The sequence below is a fragment of the Ziziphus jujuba genome, chromosome 9 (genome assembly GCF_031755915.1).
Source record: "Ziziphus jujuba cultivar Dongzao chromosome 9, ASM3175591v1".
NCBI classification, from domain to species: domain Eukaryota; kingdom Viridiplantae; phylum Streptophyta; class Magnoliopsida; order Rosales; family Rhamnaceae; genus Ziziphus; species Ziziphus jujuba.
The window spans coordinates 9,026,957-9,049,607 of record NC_083387.1 but is presented as its reverse complement, the minus strand read 5'-3'; the positions used below and the strand labels follow the sequence as shown (position 1 = coordinate 9,049,607).

Genomic DNA, 22,651 nt, shown 5'->3' with positions numbered 1-22,651 from the left:
ATTCACTTTTTCTCTAACTTTCTCACGATTTATTTTCTGCTGGGATCTACAAATTTCTCATTTTGAAAACTATCCAAACAATAAAAATTTTCGCTTTCCAAGAAAATTTTAGATTCCCACTATCCGAACATCCTATTAATTTATTTTGGAAAATATGATATTGTGGATAATAAAAATGAAGTCCACATTGACAAATCGGAATTTGGATCTTGTTTCCTCTTTTTCTTCATACATAATACAACATTACATCATTTAATAACATTTGAAAATAAATAAATAAAGAAAAATGTGAGTGAAAAAAAAATAATTGCTTTAATGAGACTCTATCACTTGTTATAATTGAATAAATGCTAATCTTTGAAATTTTTTTATATTTTTTTTCAAAACAAAAAAGCTAATATACGAAGAGTAGCCCTTTAAATTATGATATTACCACCAAAAAAAAAAAAATAAATGAGAGCTAATGGATTTCAATTATCAGTGTCACAGCACCATATCTTCGAGGATAAGTTAGAATATAGTTTCCACAAGATCTCAAGACTTTTTAATCTTCATTGATAATTTAGTGAATTAACTAAATATAAATAAGGTAAATTGTCTTTCTAAGTTGTAAAGCACCAAATCCATAGAATTAATTAATTACAACTCGGAATAGTTTACAAAAATAATAAGATAAAATCACAAGACAATTATATATATGTAACTTAAAAAAGAATAAAAAATTGTTTTGCTTTATTTTCCTTGGACTGACCGACACATATATATATCTACCTTTTTCTTCGTCTTCTTCTTCTTCTTCTTACCTTTTTATTTTTTATTTATTTATTTATTTTTTGTCTCTATCACAGAGAGCGACTTTTCAATGAGGGGTTGGTTATCTCCAGAAAAAATTTGCTAGCTCAAAGAATTATGGGTTAAAGGGTTGCCATCATAGCCCTCACATCTCTCTTTGCTTCCCATTTTTATACGCGTCTTTGTCCTCTTGGAACTTACTATAACACCGACAAATATAAAGAATTCAAAACGGCAATACCCTTTCAAATTATGGATCATATTATAAAAAATTCCATATCATATCTAAATATTAAGATTATAAAACCAGTATATATATTTTTTATACTGTGAATTTGCAATTTAATGCATTTTAAAGTATCTCGAAAAACAAGAAGCTTTTTTCAATTTACACTTGGCAAGCTTTTTTCAATTTACACTTGGCAAGTAATGAGGGAATGAACGGAGTTGTTCCGAGTTTTAAGCTGCTATTTTGCACAAAATTTTAACATTATAATAGCAATCGAAGCAATTTGTGTACAACTCGTTTACTTGCATTTTATCTACTTCGTGACTTCTAAACCAAGAAACTAGTTAAAATGAGTTCTCACAGTGATTTTCTAGTTTCCAGTCTGTAAACCAAAAATGAAAAGAGTGTTTCATTAACTGATGAAATGAGTTATAAGCAGTACACCAGAGTCTCTAAGCATCATCAATCAAAGACCCTCGAAAAATTGTATATGATCTTTGAATGTCTCCCGGTGTCAGATTTTGGCAACAGATAATTAACTGATGAAATGAGTTATCAGCAGTACACCAAATTCTTTAAGCATCATCAATCAAAGACCCTCAAAAAATCGTATATGATCTTCGAATGTCTCCCCGTGTCGGATTTTGGCCACGGATCCACCCTCTTCAACCTATCAGCATTACACCAAATTATAAAGATTTAGTTACCAAGAAGTATTTCAAACATGTAAACAGCAGCTGAAGTAATTATAAGATATTCTAAATTATTTAGGCTACAACATTTCATGATGAATTTTTTGACTTCGACATGCATCATTTCCACTGGGATAAGAATTCATAAAATATCACAAGCATGATATCAATTTGGGAAGGCACATAGTCTCTGTAAGTCACATAGACTACCTCTAGCAGTGCTCAATGGATATTTTCCTTTTTTATTTTATTTTATTTTTTAAAAAATAAACAACAGAGTTACATGTCAGGATTGAACAATTAGGGCAACAATTCTATACCCAATATTCAGGAGGGCGCATCTTGAGATTATAAGTTGATGCCATGCTCATGCAGTAGGCACCAGCATCATGAACAACCAGACCAGTCCCCTGCAAAGCGAAACTCCACATCAGAAGAGCAGAAAAAGGAAGACACACAAGCATATCATCTAAAATTTATGAAGATTGTAACTCATTTTTCTTCTCATTATCATAAAGAGGGGACCAATAGTTTTGATGCCAGAAAATGAGAGAATCATAGCTGAAACTGAAAACCGAATCCCCATGCAGCCTACGCTTTACCTTGGCAGGAGTTGGAAGCTTTCTTTCCTTTCCCAAGAAGTCAGCAGACTCACAGACAGGGCCCACCACATCAAAAGTTTCAACCTCAGCATCGGGTGGTGCTGGAGAAACCAGCTCTATGTGCTGCAGCCAAATGGCAGCTTGTTAATGCAACTAAAAATGAAAGGTACAACCTGTCCAGAGCCACAAGCTATAAATAATCGACACTGCACCAGATGTAATAAGGTTACTTATTCGAGTTCTAAATGAGGCACCGGATTCTAAAGTTTTCATTCAAATACTTGTATATATAGATTTTTTATTTTTTTTTAAAATAGAAACAAAAGAAATTGTCTACTACCCCATTCAACGCTTATGAATTAGACAGCAACATAGCTGCTAACTATACTTGGAATGCTTACCTGATAAGCGTCGTAGAGACTAGGACGAATAAGTTCAGCCATACTCCCATCAATCACAATGAAATTTTTTGTTCCATTAGTCTTAACACCAGTTACCCGATTAACCAAGCAGCAAGTATTTGCAATAAGTGATCTCCCAGGTTCAATGATGAGCTTAAGATTCCTTGAAAGTACCAACTCTCGAACCTACACCAATCATCAAAACTGAAAATATTAAATGCAACTTATTATGGTCAAAGGAGGAACAATATGCTTTATTTTCTCTTCCTTACAAACCCACTAGGAGGCAAGGCCTGATTCTTATGTGGGAAATCCATTCAATCCTAGGTAAAGCCAAAAATTTATATTCAAGAAAATGATCGATGGGATTTTAGTTTAATATTTTTAAATGGCCCATAGTCGCTTATAATGACACAGAAAAAACAACAAATCCATTCCATAACGGTTCTCAAAACACACTAAAGACATTCCTGTGGCAGGGGCGGGGTGTAATTTCTGCTTAATACGTTTAAGTATATTGTCACTATCCAGATTTCTTATTTCCTATGAAATATTTTCTAGAGATCTTTTAATAAACAAGTGAGGGAAAAGTTCCCATTCTCCATTTTCCTACACTACATCAAATCAGCCACATGGAGATAAACAGTGGCTGGAGCTATATTCAGATATGATACTTACAGTATTAATGAGATCTTTAGGTGTGGGAAGGATATCACCAGAATGTTTATAATCTATCCCAAGTCCACCGCCAATGTTTAAGTAATCAATTTCAAAACCTTGAGATCGAATTTCATCAATATAGTTAACCATAAGAACTGCAGCATCCCTGAATATGTCCACCTGGAAACATTAAATAAAAGAGCTAAAATACAAGCAAAAATAATTTTTTATGCATTTTCTTACAAGATCAAGATATGAATAAATTGACAGAAAGTCAGGAATTATTTTTCTATTCATTTCAATGTTTCCACAAGCAACAGCTGAACTAGAATTAAGGAACCTAGTAGTTCGAGAAAAAATTAAAATCTTTGAGATACATAACGAATGATCTTATATTGGAAATATATGATACATGTTCAGATTGCAAAACAACCTTGAATCATGTAGATCAGATGACAAACGCAGTATTGTTAACATACCTTGGTAATGGTGGATCCAAGATGGCAGTGAGCCCCAACAAGCTTCAGCTCATCAGGATGTGCTTTCACAGCATCAAGAAACCATTGCAGCTTCTCATTTCTAATACCAAATTTGGAATTCTTATTCCCGGTGGCAACGTATGCATGAACCTAAGAGAAAAATAGAAAAACAAGTATTGGAATGATCATTATAGAGATGAAGACATCAATGCAAATATAATGTCATAATATGGAAAGATAGGATGGAGTAACAGTGTAGAAATGGTATTGTCCTGGTCTATAACCCTAGATCCAAGATTATGCAATGAGATATTGTAGTTACACAAAAATATGGAAATGCATTATATGCCATTGTTATAGTGATGATGCTGAAAAACTGACAGGCACTGGTCGTTTTGTACTGTAAGAGAGACTGCCATGGTGATTATTGTGTATATACACAAAAAAGCTAAATGCAATTGCATTATGATTTTATCAGTTAATCTAGACTTGTTATCAATTTCACTTAAGAAAGTTAAATGTAACTATTTAAGAGGGAACATGAATTTGGAACAAAAAAAGATATTTTGACCAAACGCCCAACAGTAAGAGTATGATTTTAGAAACGACTGACTATTGGGCCAAATATAAGATTGTAACTGATCAAAAATATACAAGCAAATAAGAATATCAAGCTTGTGCTAGCTCAAAAGGTACCAGAGAGCTTGCTTTCAACGAGTATTATCACAGGCATAACAATGACCAAATAAAGACAGGAAGTCCTTAGCTTTATTACACTACTTTCTTTGGACCGCACATTAACCAAACACATGCCTAAGTTCTCTAGTTAGATGAGCACCCCATTGTGACAGTAGCAACTCCATACCTGAGGGTCTACATCAGGGTTGATCCGAAGTAGGACATTAACCCTCTTTCCGGCAATTCTAGCAGCAGCTACAATATTTTCCAAGTCGAATTCACTATCAATATTGATAAATACACCTTCTTGTGCAGCTAGAACCAAATCCTCCAACAATTTTCCGTTACCATTAAATATACACCTGCCCAAACGAAGGAAAGCACATTAACAAACAAGCTCAGAAGAATAAAAATCTACTCTTTATGAACAAAAATCAAAACAGGGTCAAGTTACATCTCGAAGTGACATAACATTCCTAATAAATGATTGGCAAAAAATAATTTAATTCGCATCTCTGCCTGCACTAACACATAAACATCTCCACCAGCCAAACACATGAAGTTACACATATTCTTTACCTGGTAGGATCAAAACCCGCACGAAGAGCTAACTTCAACTCATTCCCACTGACCAGCACAGCACCGCAGCCCATTTGCCTCAAATGCTCCAAAATCTTCAAATTGTTATTGGCCTTTATAGCATACCCAATAATGGACTCCAAGCCTTCCAATGCGCTCTTATAGGCCTCGACATTCCTGGTTATCTGGGGCTTACTATACAGATAGAAAGGTCTTCTCTCAGTAGACTCCATGACGTCCTGAATTTTAACTCCCTCACAGTAGAGAAACCCATCTGAGGATTTGGTGAAGCAATGCTTGAATGGGGTCGTTCCGGGGTTCTGGGCTGCTACTTTGGTGGGGTTTTGGGAGAGGACGGCTCTAAGAGTCAAGGGTTTAGGGGATGATTTGAGGGATAGAAGCTGGATATTGGAAAATGGGTTTTGATTAAGAGGGTGAGTTAGGGTTTTGGAGATAGATGAGGAGTGAGAGAAGAGATGTGTAGCCGCCATGGATGGAAAAAATGAGAGCTTGATCGACACAGTTTTTGAGTCAGAAAGACAGCAGACCCTAGAAAAGGCAACCTTTCCCGGATAGAGTACTGGTAAAATCACTTTTTCTCCAATGTGTTGACCAGTGTTTTGGATTTTTTTTTTTTTTTCTTTTTTTGGGTACTACCAGTGTTTTGGATTTGGTTATCAACTTTAATATGATTATATAATGAAGTGTATGTAAATGTAATTTTTTTTTTTAAAAAAAAAAAGTTATGTAGGTGAATTTTATAATTCCTCTAAATCCAATTTACAATTAAGACTCTATGGTTTAATGTACATGTAATTGAGGATTCCAATCTTATTATGTATTTTGTGTGTGTGTGTATATATATATATATATATATACTCTCAAACTTAAAAGGTCTATATAAACAGACAATACTACCACATATTATATTGTAAATAAAGATGAAAACTCATAAAAATACCAACATTTCAGACTCTCATATGCCAATTATATGGAATTTTATTATTTTGCAACCATCGCTGAAGTAGAGATCCCACCTACATTAATTTTAATTTTGGCCAAAAAAATTTTTAAGTGTTTTTTTTTTTTTTTAACCCAAAAAGGTGGAAAATCTTTCATTTGATTAGTACTTTTAGTTCTTTTAGCCACTGAATTTGTAATTTAGCTGGAAATAAATCTAGTGGATTGATGAGCAAGAAAAATGGAAAAGATAATAAAAAAAATATACAATTAGATTAGAACCCTTAATTTGCAATTTAGCTGAAAATAAATGTTGTAGATTGATTATATTTGCTTCCGCCCAAAAGACTGATCTACGTATTACTCAAAAACACAAATTGGAAAATCTTTCCATTCCTTCTCACATGTGAGCCGAGTATTATGGTGATAGAGTAAATTTAACATATATTACCATGACAATGCTATAATACTCGTTTTCACACGTACATCCAGTTTTTTTTTTTTTTTTTTTTTGAGTTAATTTGGACCTTTATATGTATTGAATTATATTTTTAAAATTTAATAAAAATTAAACTTTAACAGATATTTTTAAAATTTTATAAAAAAATTATAAGGGAAAATTTTGGAAATATCAACATATATCATGTAAATTTTGACCAAATTGTGAAAAAAATTCACAACAGCATGTTGGACAATTTTTTTTTCTTCTGTTTCCTTCGTGTAGTGGAAAAAGGCTTTCGTGAATGAAAAATGTATAGAAAAAGAATATTAGAATTGCTATTGTAGTGTTTTATATGCACAATCAACTTTGAAATTTCCATATCTTTTACGGCCATTTGATTTTCACATCCATACTGGTAATTAGAATATCACCTACTCTATATACTTCTATAGTAGTTTCTTATTTATTGAGCCTTGATTCAACTTATTAAATACATTTTTAACTGCAGATCAGCATGAAAATTTTTGAGCAAGATCAAAACACAATTCTTACTCAATTTCAATCTTTATATGGGTTTAACGATATTTTCAAAATTTAATGGATATTTTTAAAATTCTTAATACCAAAATTTGACCATTTCATATGTCAATTATATGGATTTTTTATTATTTTGCACGGTGGCAGATTCGCCATTGGTGAAGTATAGTGCCCATCAACATTAATTTTGATTATACTTTGGTTATGGTTAAATGTTTTAGGCCAAAACTTTTTTAAGTTTTCCTTTTTTCTTTTTTCTTTTTTCTTTTTCTTTTTTTTTTTTTTCCTAACCAGGTGGAAAATCTTTCCTTTGATTAGTACTTTTAATGACAAGATTCTGTTCTTTCAACCACTGAATTTGTAATTTAGCTGAAAATTAATTATAGCAGATTGATGAGCAAGAAAAATGGAAAACGATAAGAGGGAATGGACAATACCACCCACAGGAAATGGATTGAATTGAAGCATGGCTAGCTTCTAATTAGAAAATTTTGCATCTTCTTTTAGCTCGTTGGAACGGAATATGCACATATATTTAATTTGTTTTATTAAAACAAATAAAAATACTCAATATTGAGTCTTTCATATACAAGTTGAAGAAATCAGTTTACAAAAAAATAAAAACTTGAAGAAATCTTCCAAATTCCTATTATTATATACAAATCAGCAGGCCCACAAACTTATCGTGGAGCACCACAAACACAAGTATTAACCGACTTCATCATATTTGAAAAGAAATAAAATAATAATAATATATTCCTCATCAACTTCTCTCTAACCTTCAACAACCACCTTACTACAACACATATATCAAACTCTATATCATTTTTAAAAGAATTAGTACACCATATATACAAACCAAACGCAAGTAAAGTGAGCCTACTTCTATGAATCCATATATATTTCCTTCATACTTCAATTAAACTTAAAGCTGGAGAAGTTTATTTTTAAGAAATCCTAGTCTTTAAGTACTTAAAAAGAGAATTATTTTAATCCACGTAAAACTACTTAATAACATACAATTATCTTCATTTAGATTATACAACTCTGTATTTATTATGTTATGTGCAGGTTAAATATGATTATAGGATACATACATATATATATATATATATAGATAGATAGATATATAAAAACGTGGCATAACTATATTCTTATTTATGGCAAAAAAGAAAAAAAGGTGACAAATAGCTGTTAGAGATATGTAGCAGGGAAAAAAAAAAAAAAAAGAAGTAGATGGAGTTGGTTAATTAGTTGTGGAAAAAGAAAGAAATTTTAGTAATGGAACGGAGTGGCTTGCATTTCGCACGCTCTTTTCTAAAACAGGTCCTTTTTTTCCCTTCAGAATCAGTCAAAGACAAAGGAGAAAAAAACAACAAAAAAATCCTGGTTGTCTCAATCTTTTTCATTCTCTAAATCAGACATCTCATCCTCGTTGTCTCTTTGGCACTGAAATTCCAGAGATTAATCCGGGGTTCATATATATTTCCGGCCTTTTTCTCTATTCATCTTCCCCTACATTCTTGAGAAAAGGTATTAGTTTCCTATACCAATCAACTTCTCTCTTTTTGTCCCTTTTTTTTTTTTTTTTTTTTTTTTTTTTTTTTGGGGACCCTTCTTAGCTGCTAAAGTTACATTTCTATGATCATATATAGATTTCTTGGGGTTAATTTATATGCATGCTAGAAGGGTTTGGTTTGTTTTCTTGTTTCTTGAATATTTTTTTTTTTTCTTTTTGATGTTTTCCTTTTTTCTGATTGCATTGCAGGTGTAGGTGTAATATATTGTAGTGAGGGCCGTAGTTTGATCATCTATTGTTGTATTATATGAATGCTTGATCCTCCTGCCCTTTTGGTCTCATATTTATTGAGCAACCTTTCGAGAAATATTAATCATGTGTGACACAATGTCTGGACATCTTGACAAACACTTTAAACCCGGTAAGCCCTGTCGCAATCCATTGTTTTTTTCTTTTTCCATGCATTTCACAAATCTCTGACCTGAAATATTATTCTGTTATAACAAGAGCTCATATGTTAAACAACTTGACTGCCTGTATATGATCTTTTAGTTCATACTTGGTATTCTTAGTTATTCCACATTTGGTTCTGAGATTTTCTTTTTGTTCTTGTAGAGCTTATATGGAAACTTGGTTTATAGGAAATACTGATTAAAAGAATTAAAATTGGTTTATCCGTTTACTTTTAGCATTTGGATAATTTTGAAATATTAATATTGCAGTTCTTGATGAAACCTCTGAGGATGAGAGGAAGACAAGACTTGGATCTCTTAAGAAGAAGGCAATCAATGCCTCAACCAAGTTTAAGCATTCTTTCACAAAGAGAGGAAGAAAAAACAGCAGGGTAATGTCGGTTGCTATTGAGGATAATATCAACGCAGAGGAATTGCAAGCAGTGGATGCATTTCGCCAAGCACTTATCTTGGAAGAGCTACTGCCCTCAAAACATGATGATCACCATATGATGCTAAGGTTATTTTCTAGTATTTCATATGAGATTAACAACTTGAAAATTGCAAATGAATGGTTATCCATCTTTCTATATCACTGAGAAATTAACCTCCTGTTTGATAACGTAACAGGTTTTTGAAGGCCAGGAAATTTGACATTGAGAAGACAAAGCAAATGTGGTCCGACATGCTCCAGTGGAGGAAGGAAGTCGGCGCTGACACTATCATGGAGGTATTTTCTATTGTTCTATTAAGTATGGTGGATATCCTTAGTTTGAGTTTTGACTACTTTGTATGAATCCAAAAACAATTTTTTTTTTCCTTGGTTATTTTGTTCAAGGACTTCGAATTCAAGGAAATCGACGAAGTCCTAAAATACTATCCACAAGGACATCATGGAGTTGATAAGGAGGGGCGTCCTGTTTACATTGAAAAGCTTGGACAAGTTGATTCTAATAAACTTATGCAAGTTACAACATTGGACCGATATGTAAAGTACCATATCCGTGAGTTTGAGAGGACTTTTGCTGTTAAGTTCACTGCCTGCTCCATTGCAGCAAAGAAGCACATCGATCAGAGCACTACTATTTTGGATGTGCAAGGAGTGGTATGTTTCAGGAGTTTTGATTTTTGGTTTAGGTTCATTGATTGATAACCTCAATATTTGTTGTATATAAATGCTGTAAAAAAACAAGTTTTAAGTATTAGAGGAAAGGAAACCAGTTTCATGAACCTTGTTAGTGACATCAAACAAGTGGGTTTTAGACATCATGATGGTTGCTTTAACAAGAAACAATTTTTTTCTTATCCATTTTGAATTTAGATGTTTTAGTTTGATTTAACTTGAGTTATGCTCTTTCGCAGGGGCTTAAAAGCTTCAACAAAGCTGCAAGGGAACTACTCACCCGCCTCCAGAAGATTGATGGTGACAATTATCCTGAGGTACTACTCTGTTGGATTATTTTATGCCTAATTTAGCTTCTTAATTTTCCTTTTTGTGTATTCATTCATTATGTTGAACTTTTCTATTTCCATATCTGTAATTGAATCTCTTGTTTTTAACATTAGACCTTGAACCGCATGTTCATCATCAATGCCGGTTCTGGATTTAGGCTCTTATGGAACACTGTTAAATCCTTCCTTGACCCCAAGACCACCGCAAAAATCCATGTAAGTATTTTTCCATCTGTTTATTAACTAAGCTGATTTTGACATTGTTATGGCACTAAGCCATGATTTTTTTATTTTTATTTTTTTTTAATTAACCAGGTTCTGGGTAACAAATACCAGAGCAAGTTGCTTGAAATCATTGATGCTGAGTAAGTTAATCCCTGGATAGCATGTTTATTCAAATTCATTTTCCTACCCAATCACAGTCAATACTAATATGCTGATAATCTACTTTGATTTTGGTTGCATAATATGGGTAACTATTTTAAATTTCCTTCCCCTAACATGTTTTACTATTGTCCAGTCAATTGCCAGAGTTTTTGGGTGGTTCTTGTACTTGTTCCGACAAAGGGGGCTGCATGCATTCCGACAAGGGCCCATGGAATGATCCTGATATATTGAAGGTATTTACCATTAATTCCAACGAACTTGTTATTCCTTCTTCATGTTCTTCCCTATGAGATATAGATAGAAAATCATGAAATACTATTTGTGGTGAGCCAGATGGTTCAAAATGGTGAAGGCAAATGCATAAGAAGATCTTTATCAGATATTGAAGAGAAGACAATCTCTGAGGATGAGAAGGTTTTTGGAATAAGCTTGTCTTTTATAATTTGTCTGTTCATGGCCTCTCTGTATATGCAATTTTTCATTTTGTCTATTCCCTAACTTTGTATGTTTGTCATCTTTGTTTGCATGATAAAAGACATGCAAATCTATCATCTCGGATACAATTCCAGAGCCAACAGATGTGAAATGTCTCTCTGCACAACCAAAACTCTCTTCTGTTCCTGAAGAAGTAAGCTTCATATCAAATTCTAGATTCAAAGAATTATCTCCTCTAGATTAATTTCATTAAGGCAAACAAACTAAGAATAATTACAGAGCTGAAAACATGGACCGATCACTTAACACTGACCCCTGTGCCTCCTCACACGTCACAAGTTATTGTGTTTATTCTCCAGGTTCTTATAGCCAAAACTTGCAACCCAAGCAAGTACGACAACTTTGTTCCCATGGTTGATAAGGTTGTGGATGCATCTTGGCCTCATAATGATAAGTTTGCCGTCTCTAAAGGTATATATATTGATCTTTCTCAATACGAAAATTATTCATAGAAATTTTTCAGTACTTGAAAAAAATTAAAAAAGAAAAAAGAAAAAGAAGATTAACTGCTAATAGTAATTGCTAATTGTATTTCTTTATATTACATAGCTGCAGATTGTTATTCCATGGACTACACAACTAAGGCTTCCGAAGGTGTAAGCAGTCAGATAGTTGGTGGTGTCATGGCCTTTGTCATGGGTATTATTACAATGGTCCGCTTAACCCGAAACATGCCGAGGAAAATGACTGAAGCTGCACTCTATGGCAATCCAGTTTACTATAATGGCATGATGATTAACAAAGGCCAAGGCCATCAGTTGCCTGCACCGACCATCTCCACCACAGACTACTTGACCATGGTGAAGCGCATGACGGAACTCGAAGAGAAAGTGAATGTACTCGAATCCAAAGCACCCGTCATGCCACCTGAGAAGGAACAGATGCTGAATGATGCTCTCAACAAGGTTGACACCCTTCAGCAGGAACTAGCAGCGGCCAAGAAAGTAAGGAGCTCTGGTTTTTGTCTCTCTTGAGTTCTGTTTAAGAAAATTTTTGAAGATTTTGATGTTTATTCTTCTTGGTACGTCTATATATAGGCTCTTGAGGACTCCCTTGCCAAACAGCAGGAGCTTGTAGCCTATGTTGAGAAGAAGAAGAAGAAGAAGAAGATGGTAAGTTACTATTATGTCCTATTATTAGTACTCAGAATTTTGAGTGGTATTCGAAAGTGTTTTTCTCATTCTTGATTTTTGGAATGTAATTTGCAGCGCCTGTTCCGCTGGTAAATGTGTTATGTAGAAGAGTGGATAGTATTTGGCTGCAACGAAATAATAAAAACAGTTTGGGAAACCGGTTGCAGTTGGTGGCGTTGTTGATTTTTTCAGCCCCTCCACGGATGCTTTCTTATATATGTGTATTTTTTAGTATTATGTTTGTTTTTGTTTAATACTCAAAATGTCAAATGCTGTGTATATTATTGTTTATACAATGTGCCATTCCTCAACATTTGTGAATATTTTTAATAATTTGGGCACCATTTTATGTTGACAAAAATTTCGTTTTTTCCTTCTTTCTGAACACCAAATTATCTTGTCCTGATCCTGATCATCAAAGGTTGGTGGAAGTATTGGCAATATGAAAATACCAAGTTACCTGCCAAAATATTTGATATTATTATTATTTTGTTGAATGATTCCGATATTATTATTTTATATATATGAATATGACAAATAGGATATTGTAAAATTCAAGGAAAACAAATTGACTATCCAACAAAAATTTTTTTTAGCAGCGCCTGTTAAAAGCAACCTCCTACTAATCAAAAGCAACTTTCTCAAATACATAAAAATTTCATTAGTCTGGGTGTTATGCAAAAGTAGAAACAATGCCTAGCTAAGAATGCTCCATCACATCTTTAGTTCTTTAAAGATTGAGAGAGTCAACAAATTTTGAGAGTGCGTTTTTTTTTTTTTTTTTTTTTTTTTTTTGCTGCAGAGTAAATTGAGGTTAATGTGTTCCTCGTCATTCATCCAGTAAATTAATCTTTCAAACGAATTGCTCTCCATTTTCACCTTTCTGAAACTTGAAAGAGCAGAGCAATGCAATGTGTTAAAAGAAGATTTTTTTATAGTTAAAGCTTATTCCGGTAATTCACACATTCGTCATTATAGCTTTGAAAGTGCAGAGGAATACGAGGTTAGAATACGAATATTTGTAGTTAAAGCTTATTCATGTAGTTCACACATTCATCATTATATTTATTTTCTAAGAGACTCAAGTTCCTATAGTTATTTCAGATAAATTGTTTTAATTCTTGAGAAAACTAATCCCATAAATTTGTTGACTCCCCCAAAACCTTTGCCTAAGGGTTAAATAATAAAATTTCATCACAAAAAAGATAATAGATTTAATGACATTTTCATTTACCAAACACACCATTGTCACAAGCAGCTTTTCTTCGTTTTTTTCATCTCATTCAAGACCCTCTCTCCTATAGACTACATTTTTCGACAATTAAGATAATAAATAATTATCGACATTCCTTTAAATAAGTGTAACAGCCACAGAGGACTTTCTTCAGAGTTAAACAATTTCACTATATTCAAAACAAAGAAAGAAAGATAATTAAAATATATCGTTAACATCAATCTGTTCATGTTATCGAATTTAGAAACACTGTATAATTAGAAAACCTCACTTTTTCTTTCTCGCCTAATACCATAAATAAAGTTGAGACGCTCCTGTCTCCTTCCATCAGCAAAACACTTCACCAGCAAAACTTCTTTTTCTGACCACAAAAAGTAAAATGTCAGTCATAAACTTCATTAATTGTTTTAAGACAGAGAGAGAGAGAGAGAGAGAGACAGAGAGAGAGAGAGGAATATATGTATGTAGGGGAGTATTCCATGTAGCAAAGTATTTGATAAAAACTAACAATGTTTGATACATGGAATGGGCCTCATACATATATAATATTTCTCTCAGTAGGGAATCCTGGCCAAATTTCTCATTTAAAAAAATTTACACATTCTGGACAAAAATTTGGCCAGGATTCACTGATATATGAGGGAGAGACTTTTAAATTGTCAAACTACCCGTAGATTTGCTTCTTCTTGTCTGTCTATATAAGCAAGCAGTTCTTCTTGTCTCATTAGAGCATCATGAAGAGCCTGCTCCAGAAGAAACAATATAATCAACATACATGCATAGCACAGAAAATGCAGTCAAGTGAAGTAATTAATAAGACATGCTGTTTTGCGATAATAAAAGTCCCACATGCACCATCATGAATATTAAGACGGTGTATAGATGCCAGTCAAGCTAAAAACACCAGAGTATGGATTGTGTCAAATGAAAATGCGAAGAAGTCATGTTTACAGGCAACTGAATTCATTAAGCATGTACGGTTACTAATAAGCAATGCTCACACTATCCTTTTCACCAGCCCCCTTTCATTATTTGTTTACTAATAACTCATTAAACTAGTCTCAAAGGCCTATCGCTTCATGAACATGCTGTACGGAGATTTTAATTGACAAACATCAAAGGAGAGCATGTCATATCTGCAGCAGATCAAACTAATAAATTATTTTTTCAATCATTTAAATTGAAATCTAAAGGATGTAAAAGAACAAAAACACACTTCCAAGATGAGGATTATAACAAATTACATCAGAAACTGAAAGCAGATATTGCATCTGCTGTTGAACGAAAATGACAATTGAAATCAATGCATCCTGACAGAGTTATTAAATGCAAGCCAAGTTGAGAATGTCCATAGCAAATACATATTTAAACAGGTGAAAGCGCTCCTATTTTGACAAGTTTTTTCCCTGAAAAAAAAAAAAAAAAAAAAATCCAAGCAAGGTGTTGATACCTTTTTTGTAGCAATAAGCTCTGCTTCCAAGGCATCCACCCGACAAACAGCAGCATTCAGCAATTCCTCTTTCTCATAGGGCATCTCAGTTGGCTTTGCTCTGAGAGTATCAACCTTCTCCTCAAGCTCCACAAGCCTTTTAAGTACAGAGGAAAGAACATCTGAATCTGTAAATGATGTTGTTGGTGAAGGGGGACGATTCTCTTCCTTGTGTGTTCCATCAAAAGTTTGCTCACAAATGTTTTGATCATGATTGGTCAAGGTGTCAGGAAACTTTCTAGTTACACGATATGCCACTGACCGTAAGAAAGTTAAAAGAGTCATGAAGAAGGCCATAAGCACAACCAAAATCCGAGCGTGAATTCCTTCCGGATTTTTTGTTGTGTCAGGTACAGGAGGTGTTCCTGAAACTGGAAAAGTTTACTTCAGTGATGGGGCTTAATTGTATTAACAAACAAAGACTGCTGGTACTCAAAGGACACAATATTGCGAGAAGAAGCTTTTCTGACTTCTTTAAGTCAATGACCCATGACACCGAACTCTTAACATACAGAACAACTCATATTCTTTTCATTCGCATGTTTATGCTTCCTAGCTTCTGATGCAAAAACATAATATTGTCCATGCAGCATAATAAGCAACGTCAGTGTAAGAAATATGCAAAATTAAACTCATCTCTTGGCAGATGGTAAAGAAAGTATAACAGAAAGTTTAACAATGATCAGAACATAGAGTGCATAGACAAATTCAAATAACATGTTATGCAAAGCCGCCATAAAACCTTTTGAAGGATGTGGTTTTTGAATCAAAGCTTGCTTCTTCCAACAAGCATCAACGGCTTTGTCAACCATGGGCACATACTCATCATAACCCAAGAAGCTACCAGCATAGCTTGCCTTTCCGACTACCTTCACCTGCATATTCATTAAAACAGATTAAAGAATGAATAATTGAAAAACCATGAACAATATTCCAACCCTCAGACACAATCATTTCCAGATTTCATGCTTAGGTGCATATCTTAACTTTCACCAATATATTTGAGTATTCCTTTGCATACCATATCTAAAAGAAAAATGTTATTTGCAATCACCTATGATGAAATATCAGCAGTGTCGCAACCGATGTAGTGGTAAATCCCACATCAAAACTCAATTAAAATCATGCAAAGTCTACCTTATAAGTTGTCATATAACAGGCACCAATCACCAATTATCATTGGTTATAAATAACATTGCTCTGCCCAAAAATTTCATTCATAAGAGGATTATTCCAGATTTTGCAACCAGTTCAAAGAAAAACCAACAACCAATAACACATTCTCTTTCCAAACAAGACCACTTGCCATATAACCATTGTCAATTAATTCACATAGAACAAACTTTTAAAGATCCAACAATTTATATACTGATTCCAAAGAAATAGAAAAAGGCAAAAGAAACATTCGCATTTCTCAATGACATATATAAAAATAAACCTACTTCTTCACGAACAGGAGTCAACCGAAGATGTGAATAACTCTTTATTGCTTTTGGGGAAGCAATCTCTTCGGCTTCAGAGCCTGACTCAGCAGTAGATGTATCACTTCCTTTCACCTGCTTGAAAATAACCAAATATAACCATATAAGCGAAAACGGAAACAACGAGTCTTGCCCCACATAAATAACAAATTAATGATATTTATCAAGCTTTTACCATTGGGTAGTGTGGCTTAGCGTAAGCAATAATCTTCCCCTCACTGTTTAGAACTTTTACAACCTGCCTAGCACGTCGTGCTTCACCATTAAGAACCATCTGAAACAAAGTAAATACATAAGCATTGTGTTTAAATAAAAAACATGGAACATAACACTGGTCTTAAACAGACAAACCATAACAAATTTACATCGCAAAAAAGATACTGCGATGAGTATACAATAACCTTCAATATTTCAGGGTTTTTCCAAGGGCCCTTATCAGAACGAAGGCATCCCCCCAGATCTGCACAGGTACAGCTACCACCCAGAAATTCTGGCAACTCACTACAAAATTGAAAGAAGATTTTTGAACTTTAAAGGGACAAGCATATTATCAAATGGAACAAGAAAAAGGAACAATGATAAAACAAAATATCAAAAATCGGCAAATTAAGAAAAAGTAAAAGATAGCATAATGTAGCATATGTAGTGCAAGTATAGCTTAACACCATTACCTGGCATCAATAATCTCAAGTAATTTGTTCTGGTATTTGTTTCCAAGAACCTATAAAGTTCCACAGAGAATTAACCACAAGAAAAGAAAAAAAAAAGAAAAAGAAAAAGAGTTAAGTATGAAATAAAGTACATTGAAATCCCCACCAAGTTGGTTTGTTTAAGAAGCTAAGAAAGTATATACCATATTATATGATATTGTACAGTATCGATATTAAGAAGCTCTAATTAATCAAGAAGCTAAATAAACTACATCGAAGTCCCAGCAAAGTGGGTTTCTTTTTTGGCCTCTGCTGCTTTAATATTGCGAAGATTCTGACTACCGATAACTTGACACTTTAGTGTAGATAATGTATCATGGTTTTGTGAATTGGTACCATGTATAAACCCCCCTTACCCCATACCCTATGCATTTTTTTTGCACTTTGTGAAAAGAATGGTATAGCAGAGTTGCAAAGATGTTGAAATGATTCTTGTGGCTTTAAAGCATGAATTTGTTCTGTGTTGTTTTGCTTAACAGGAAATCATTTTATGGCTTTTGGTCCTATGCTAAGCTTTTAGGTGGTCCAATGATTTTGGCCTTAAGGTCAGAGTCTTTAGTGTTTTCTTTTTGTTTTGTGGGTTGAACCACTTTAGCGCATCTGTTTTTTTTTTTAATAACCATTGTGAATAAAAAGATGATGGCAAGACACAGAAGAAGTACGTACATGAATCTTGGATGTTGTTTTGGGATCTAGAAAACTCTTTACAGTGTTCCATAGCAGCCTAAATCCAGGACCAGCATTGATGATAAACATTTGGCAAAGAGTCTGCATCAATTAAAAGATGTAAACATTTTAAAGTAGTTACATGATTTATATGAAATTTCTGTATGGATAACCATACTAGAAAGTTCTAAGAAAATCAAGATTAAATACCTCAGGATAATTGTCACCATCAATCTTCTGCAGCCGCATAATTAGATCTCTAGCAGACTTTGTAAAGTTCTTGAAGCCCTAATCAACCAAAAACAAGAAAACATGCTTTAAAATTACAATCATACTAAATGTGACCAGGAATTATAGGAACAGAACATATGTTTGTTGGAAGTATACCACGCCTTGAACATCTAGTATCGTAGTGCTTGAATCTATGTGCCTCTTTGCAGCAATAGTACAAGCTGGAAATTTTATCGCAAAGCTTTTCTCAAACTCTTGAACATGGTATTTCACATACCGGTCCATGGTAGTAACTTGCATTAGTTTGACAGGATCAACTTTTCCCAGTCTTTCAATGTAAACAGGTCTTCCCTCCTTATCCACACCATGATGCCCATGGGGGTAGTACTTTACAACTTCATTCACCTCTTTAAATTCGAAATCCTGACAAGAAAGTTACAGTGAGAACAAATAGTTAACAAGTACTGAAAACTTAGGTACTTTATTCAGCTAGAGTTACCTCCATAATGGTGTCAGCACCAAAGTCCTTCCTCCATTGCAGCATCTCAGCCCACATACACTTTGCTTTTTCAATATCAAACTTCCTTGCTTTCAAGAACCTGCAAGTTATGGAATATTAAGAACAACTCAGACCATATGTGAAAATAAAGATGGAACTTATCATATATATTAAGAGATCATCAAACTACATAAAACTAAGACAACGTTGTGAGATTATCAGATTATGTCAGACTAATAGTAAGGAACAGCATGGGAACAAGTCCTACGCAAGCTAAAAACACATTTGAAGTGGCATCAATTAAAACTAATGCTGAAGAATATACTTTATCGAATCTATGATGGTACCAATCCACTTTTTCCAACCAATACGAAGTCTACCCCAAATCTATTGAAAGGACAGATGTAGATTGATTGGACCGTCAGTTCCACTGATTCATATATCTGAACATGAAGCAAGAATCAACCCAAATAGCAAAGCACATTTTTAATTCAGTCAAACAACACAATTATTTTGTATTAAAATAGTCTACAAAGAGATATAGATATCTGGAAAGATTAGTATGGATGAGAATAAAAAGTCAAACAAGATGAAACATTAAGTACCTCAACATCATATGATAATCATCATGTTTCTCAGGAAGCAATTCATCCAACATAAGCGCTTGTCTAAATGCATCAACAGCATGTTGTTCTTCAACATCTCTAACATCCTCAATGGAAACAGAGCTGACTCGCCCATCGCTTTTCCGTCTACTACTCTTTTTCTTGAGAGAATGCTTAAATTTGGTAGAAGCATTTATTGCTTTCTTTTTCAAAGACCCAATTCTCGTTCTCCTCTCATCTTCAGAATTTTCAAAATCGGACTTCCTTTCTCTTCTCTCATCACTGCCAGAGAAACCTTCAAAGCCTGCCAAAAACAACATTGTTGAGTGATAAATTTATACATGACTTATATGAAAGTCTGACAATGGTACGTTAAAATACTTCACTAAACATCCATACCCTTGGTTATTAAATAATGAACTTGCCAGGTCTAACTTAAAGCTTATAATTTTTACAACTTCATGTATAATTAGAAAATAGAATGGAACCTCAAAACTTTATAGGAAATAGGGTAACTTTTTTTAGCATCTCCCAATGCTGTATCAAGATAGAGGGACTATTTCAGTTTCACTCTCCCAAAAGATCTGAAGTCCACCATTTTTAATTCTATGGAACTCATTTCAAAACCCAACTCTTACACAGAGCAACTCATGAAATAACAACCATCAACACAATATGTGATGGAAACTTCATGTAACCAATCCATACCACAATTACAATGAAGAAGAGCATCTTACAGCTAAAAAACACAATATCCCCCCAAAACTAGGCAACATTATCAAGACAATTTAACATATAATCAAATATTTTTTTAAATACCACAAAACTCGCAAGGAATCAACTTCATAGTAACAGTAATTAGCAAACAGCCACAAAAAAGGGGGTTTTCTTTTTCTTTTTCTCATCTGCTCAGTTCTATCGGCACTTTAGGAAAAAAAAAAAAAACCACCGCAGTGAAACCCTAGAACAAGCAAATGAAGCACAAAACCTAGTCACTGAAACACCAGCACAGCAACAAGAAAGAAAATAATCGTTAAGAAGACTGTTAAGAACTCACATGGCCTTGCGAACCGGTCCAGTGGTCCCGACATTATCTGCTCCGACACACAACAGAGAAAGTCCGAGTAAAAAAATATCTCCCTCCCGATCAGAAACGCATCAAACAAAAATGCAAGACTCTCGTGCACCTGCCAGAACCACCCACATTCCGATCAAAATTCTCAGAAACCAAATCTAAACCCTCCAAAAATCCCACCACAAATCACGGGGGGAAAAAATCAACACAAAAAAATAATAATAATAATAAAATAAAAATAAAAAAATGCGTACCTTCTCGTTGCGAATCACGAGGAATACCGTACGGAAATTAATGCGCAAACCGATCTAAAATAACGGATCGCTGAATTCGAAGAAGGAATTATTACTAATAAAAACACACACCGAACTCAAATTCGAAATGTCTTTCGCCGATTGACAATGGCGGAGAGAGCACAGGAAGAAAGAGAAAAACTAAAGAGAGAGAAAGAGGGAGAGAGAGAGAAGGTGGGGTAGAAGGAGGTGGTCAGAAAGTGGGAGTGGTGTGATAATAGCTGTACAAGCTGCTGGGCTGAGGAGAGATGTGGGACCCGGTTGGTTTTTTTTTGTTTTTTTTTTTTTTTTAAAGAAGAAGAAGGAAACAAAACAAATGGTGGATGGACACGTGGCGGGAGGGAAAGATGGGAATGAATTGAAATAGGAATGTTAACGGCGGTAGTTGAATGAAAACGAATACTGGTAAAATTGGCAGCAGTGGAGGTTTGAATAGTAATTGTGCAATGATTTTGTCACTGCTAAAGCTGACGTGTCCACTGTATATTATTTATGGCGAGAATTTATTAATTTGCCTTTTTTTTTTTTTTGGTTATCTTTCTTGTTGATTTGCACGTGCTGAGTTGGAGCAAGCTAACAATTATTAACTTTTTTTTTAATTATTTTTTTTAATCTACTATAATTGCAAAATGGAAATCATACTTTAACTTTAATCCCGTGTTTGGTTGGTACGAAATTAGATATTTAACATTTATTTTTTTTCTTGAAAATGGAATTTATTCAAGGGAAGGTTCTTGAGAATGAATCATTTCCAAAAGTACTTGTCATGGTGCCAATTGGCAATAAGTTTTTTTTTTTTTTTCTTCTTCTTCTTTCTTTCATCTTTAATTGTGAATTGCTAATTTGTCAAAATTAAATTATTTCCAACAAATTCATTTTTTTTGTTGATCATTTTCCTTATATTATACACCATTGTTGGGAAATTTATAATTTTGGATTATTGATGGAACTAAAGTCTTTTTTTTTTTTTTCCTCATTGTTTGGAGTTTGTCTTTTAATTTTGATTTTGGAAGTTGAATCATAATTTGGATTGTAGGAGATTATGAGTGTAATACAAAAAAGAAAGCTAAACTCGGGGCGCATAAAAGGGAATTAAAGTAGTAAAAAAGCTTTTGTTTTGAGACCCACCATCGGCTTTTGACTTTTTGCTTTTGAATCACCATATTTGACCTCTCTATGATTTCTAACATGCCAGGCCAATTTTATAGGACTATAAGCAAAAAAAATTTGTTTCATTTGGAATGGGCAACTTTATTATTTGTAGCCGTCCAAAAAATACTTTATTATTTCTCTTTCTTATCATTTTCTTTTAATAAAATTTATTAAAAAAAAAAAAAAAAACTAATAGCAGAGCATAATGGGTATTTGAGGAGAGTGATTTTAAGCCATTTAAGCCATCCTAAATGTACAAGGATCCTTTCCATCTCTTTTCAAGTGGAGGATCTCCATCTAGATTAACCAAATTATGCCATATCATTTTTTAGATCCAGTAATTGTAGTTATTCTATATCATCACTATGAATTTTAGAAACAGTTTTATTAGTAATTAATTGATGTTAATTTATTCACATAATTTAGAATTAATGAAATATGTCTATTCAAAATTAAATGACTAATTAATTACAATTAAGGAAAAATCAATAATAAAATATTTTTACGGATTTAAATGCGCAAGACTACAAGATTGTAATATATGGATGAATCCTCAAAATTATGAGACTATAAATTTTTCCTATATTTACCAAAATGCTACACAATGAATATGAACATGGATAAACCTAGTAAATGATTGATTTTGGTGTGATGAAGATGGTGCTTCATTTTCTGTTTCGTTTTTTTTTTTTAATGCTTTTAAATTGTTTATATGTGTTTGTTATCT

At 33.5% G+C, this 22,651-nt stretch overlaps 3 protein-coding genes across 6 annotated transcripts; 1 reads left to right on the top strand and 2 right to left on the bottom strand.

Annotated features, from left to right (window-relative positions):
- Window positions 1-1,406: 1,406 nt before the first annotated feature.
- Window positions 1,407-5,774, bottom strand: LOC107409593 (diaminopimelate decarboxylase 2, chloroplastic). The gene is made up of 8 exons (XM_048481617.2): window positions 5,113-5,774; window positions 4,721-4,895; window positions 3,856-4,005; window positions 3,395-3,556; window positions 2,717-2,902; window positions 2,316-2,438; window positions 2,034-2,123; window positions 1,407-1,691 (listed from the first exon to the last, which is right to left on the bottom strand). Exons 1-8 carry the CDS (start codon window positions 5,601-5,603, stop codon window positions 1,611-1,613), a joined length of 1,458 nt encoding a protein of 485 aa, XP_048337574.1. The 5' UTR covers window positions 5,604-5,774; the 3' UTR covers window positions 1,407-1,610.
- A 2,558-nt stretch (window positions 5,775-8,332) lies between these two features.
- Window positions 8,333-12,862, top strand: LOC107426532 (phosphatidylinositol/phosphatidylcholine transfer protein SFH3). The gene is made up of 15 exons (XM_048481162.2): window positions 8,333-8,584; window positions 8,820-8,991; window positions 9,293-9,542; window positions 9,653-9,752; window positions 9,861-10,127; window positions 10,385-10,462; window positions 10,589-10,690; window positions 10,790-10,839; window positions 10,995-11,094; window positions 11,195-11,275; window positions 11,397-11,489; window positions 11,656-11,767; window positions 11,906-12,300; window positions 12,394-12,468; window positions 12,565-12,862. Exons 2-15 carry the CDS (start codon window positions 8,946-8,948, stop codon window positions 12,580-12,582), a joined length of 1,767 nt encoding a protein of 588 aa, XP_048337119.1. The 5' UTR covers window positions 8,333-8,584; window positions 8,820-8,945; the 3' UTR covers window positions 12,583-12,862.
- Window positions 12,863-13,810: 948 nt separating this feature from the next.
- On the bottom strand, window positions 13,811-20,977 carry LOC112490398 (phosphatidylinositol/phosphatidylcholine transfer protein SFH8). Of its 4 annotated transcripts, none has more exons than XM_048481160.2 (15): window positions 20,734-20,977; window positions 20,462-20,591; window positions 19,405-19,708; window positions 18,800-18,899; window positions 18,457-18,723; window positions 18,280-18,357; window positions 18,070-18,171; window positions 17,365-17,414; window positions 17,095-17,194; window positions 16,869-16,967; window positions 16,655-16,771; window positions 15,955-16,087; window positions 15,174-15,577; window positions 14,392-14,466; window positions 13,811-14,084 (listed from the first exon to the last, which is right to left on the bottom strand). In XM_048481160.2, exons 2-15 carry the CDS (start codon window positions 20,493-20,495, stop codon window positions 14,064-14,066), a joined length of 1,884 nt encoding a protein of 627 aa, XP_048337117.2. In that variant the 5' UTR covers window positions 20,496-20,591; window positions 20,734-20,977; the 3' UTR covers window positions 13,811-14,063. The 4 variants fall into 4 exon arrangements, with proteins under 4 accessions (XP_048337117.2, XP_048337118.2, XP_048337115.2 ...); XM_048481161.2 differs by having other exon boundaries at window positions 16,655-16,768; XM_048481158.2 differs by having other exon boundaries at window positions 15,174-15,583; window positions 20,734-20,976.
- Between the last annotated feature and the right edge of the window lie 1,674 nt (window positions 20,978-22,651).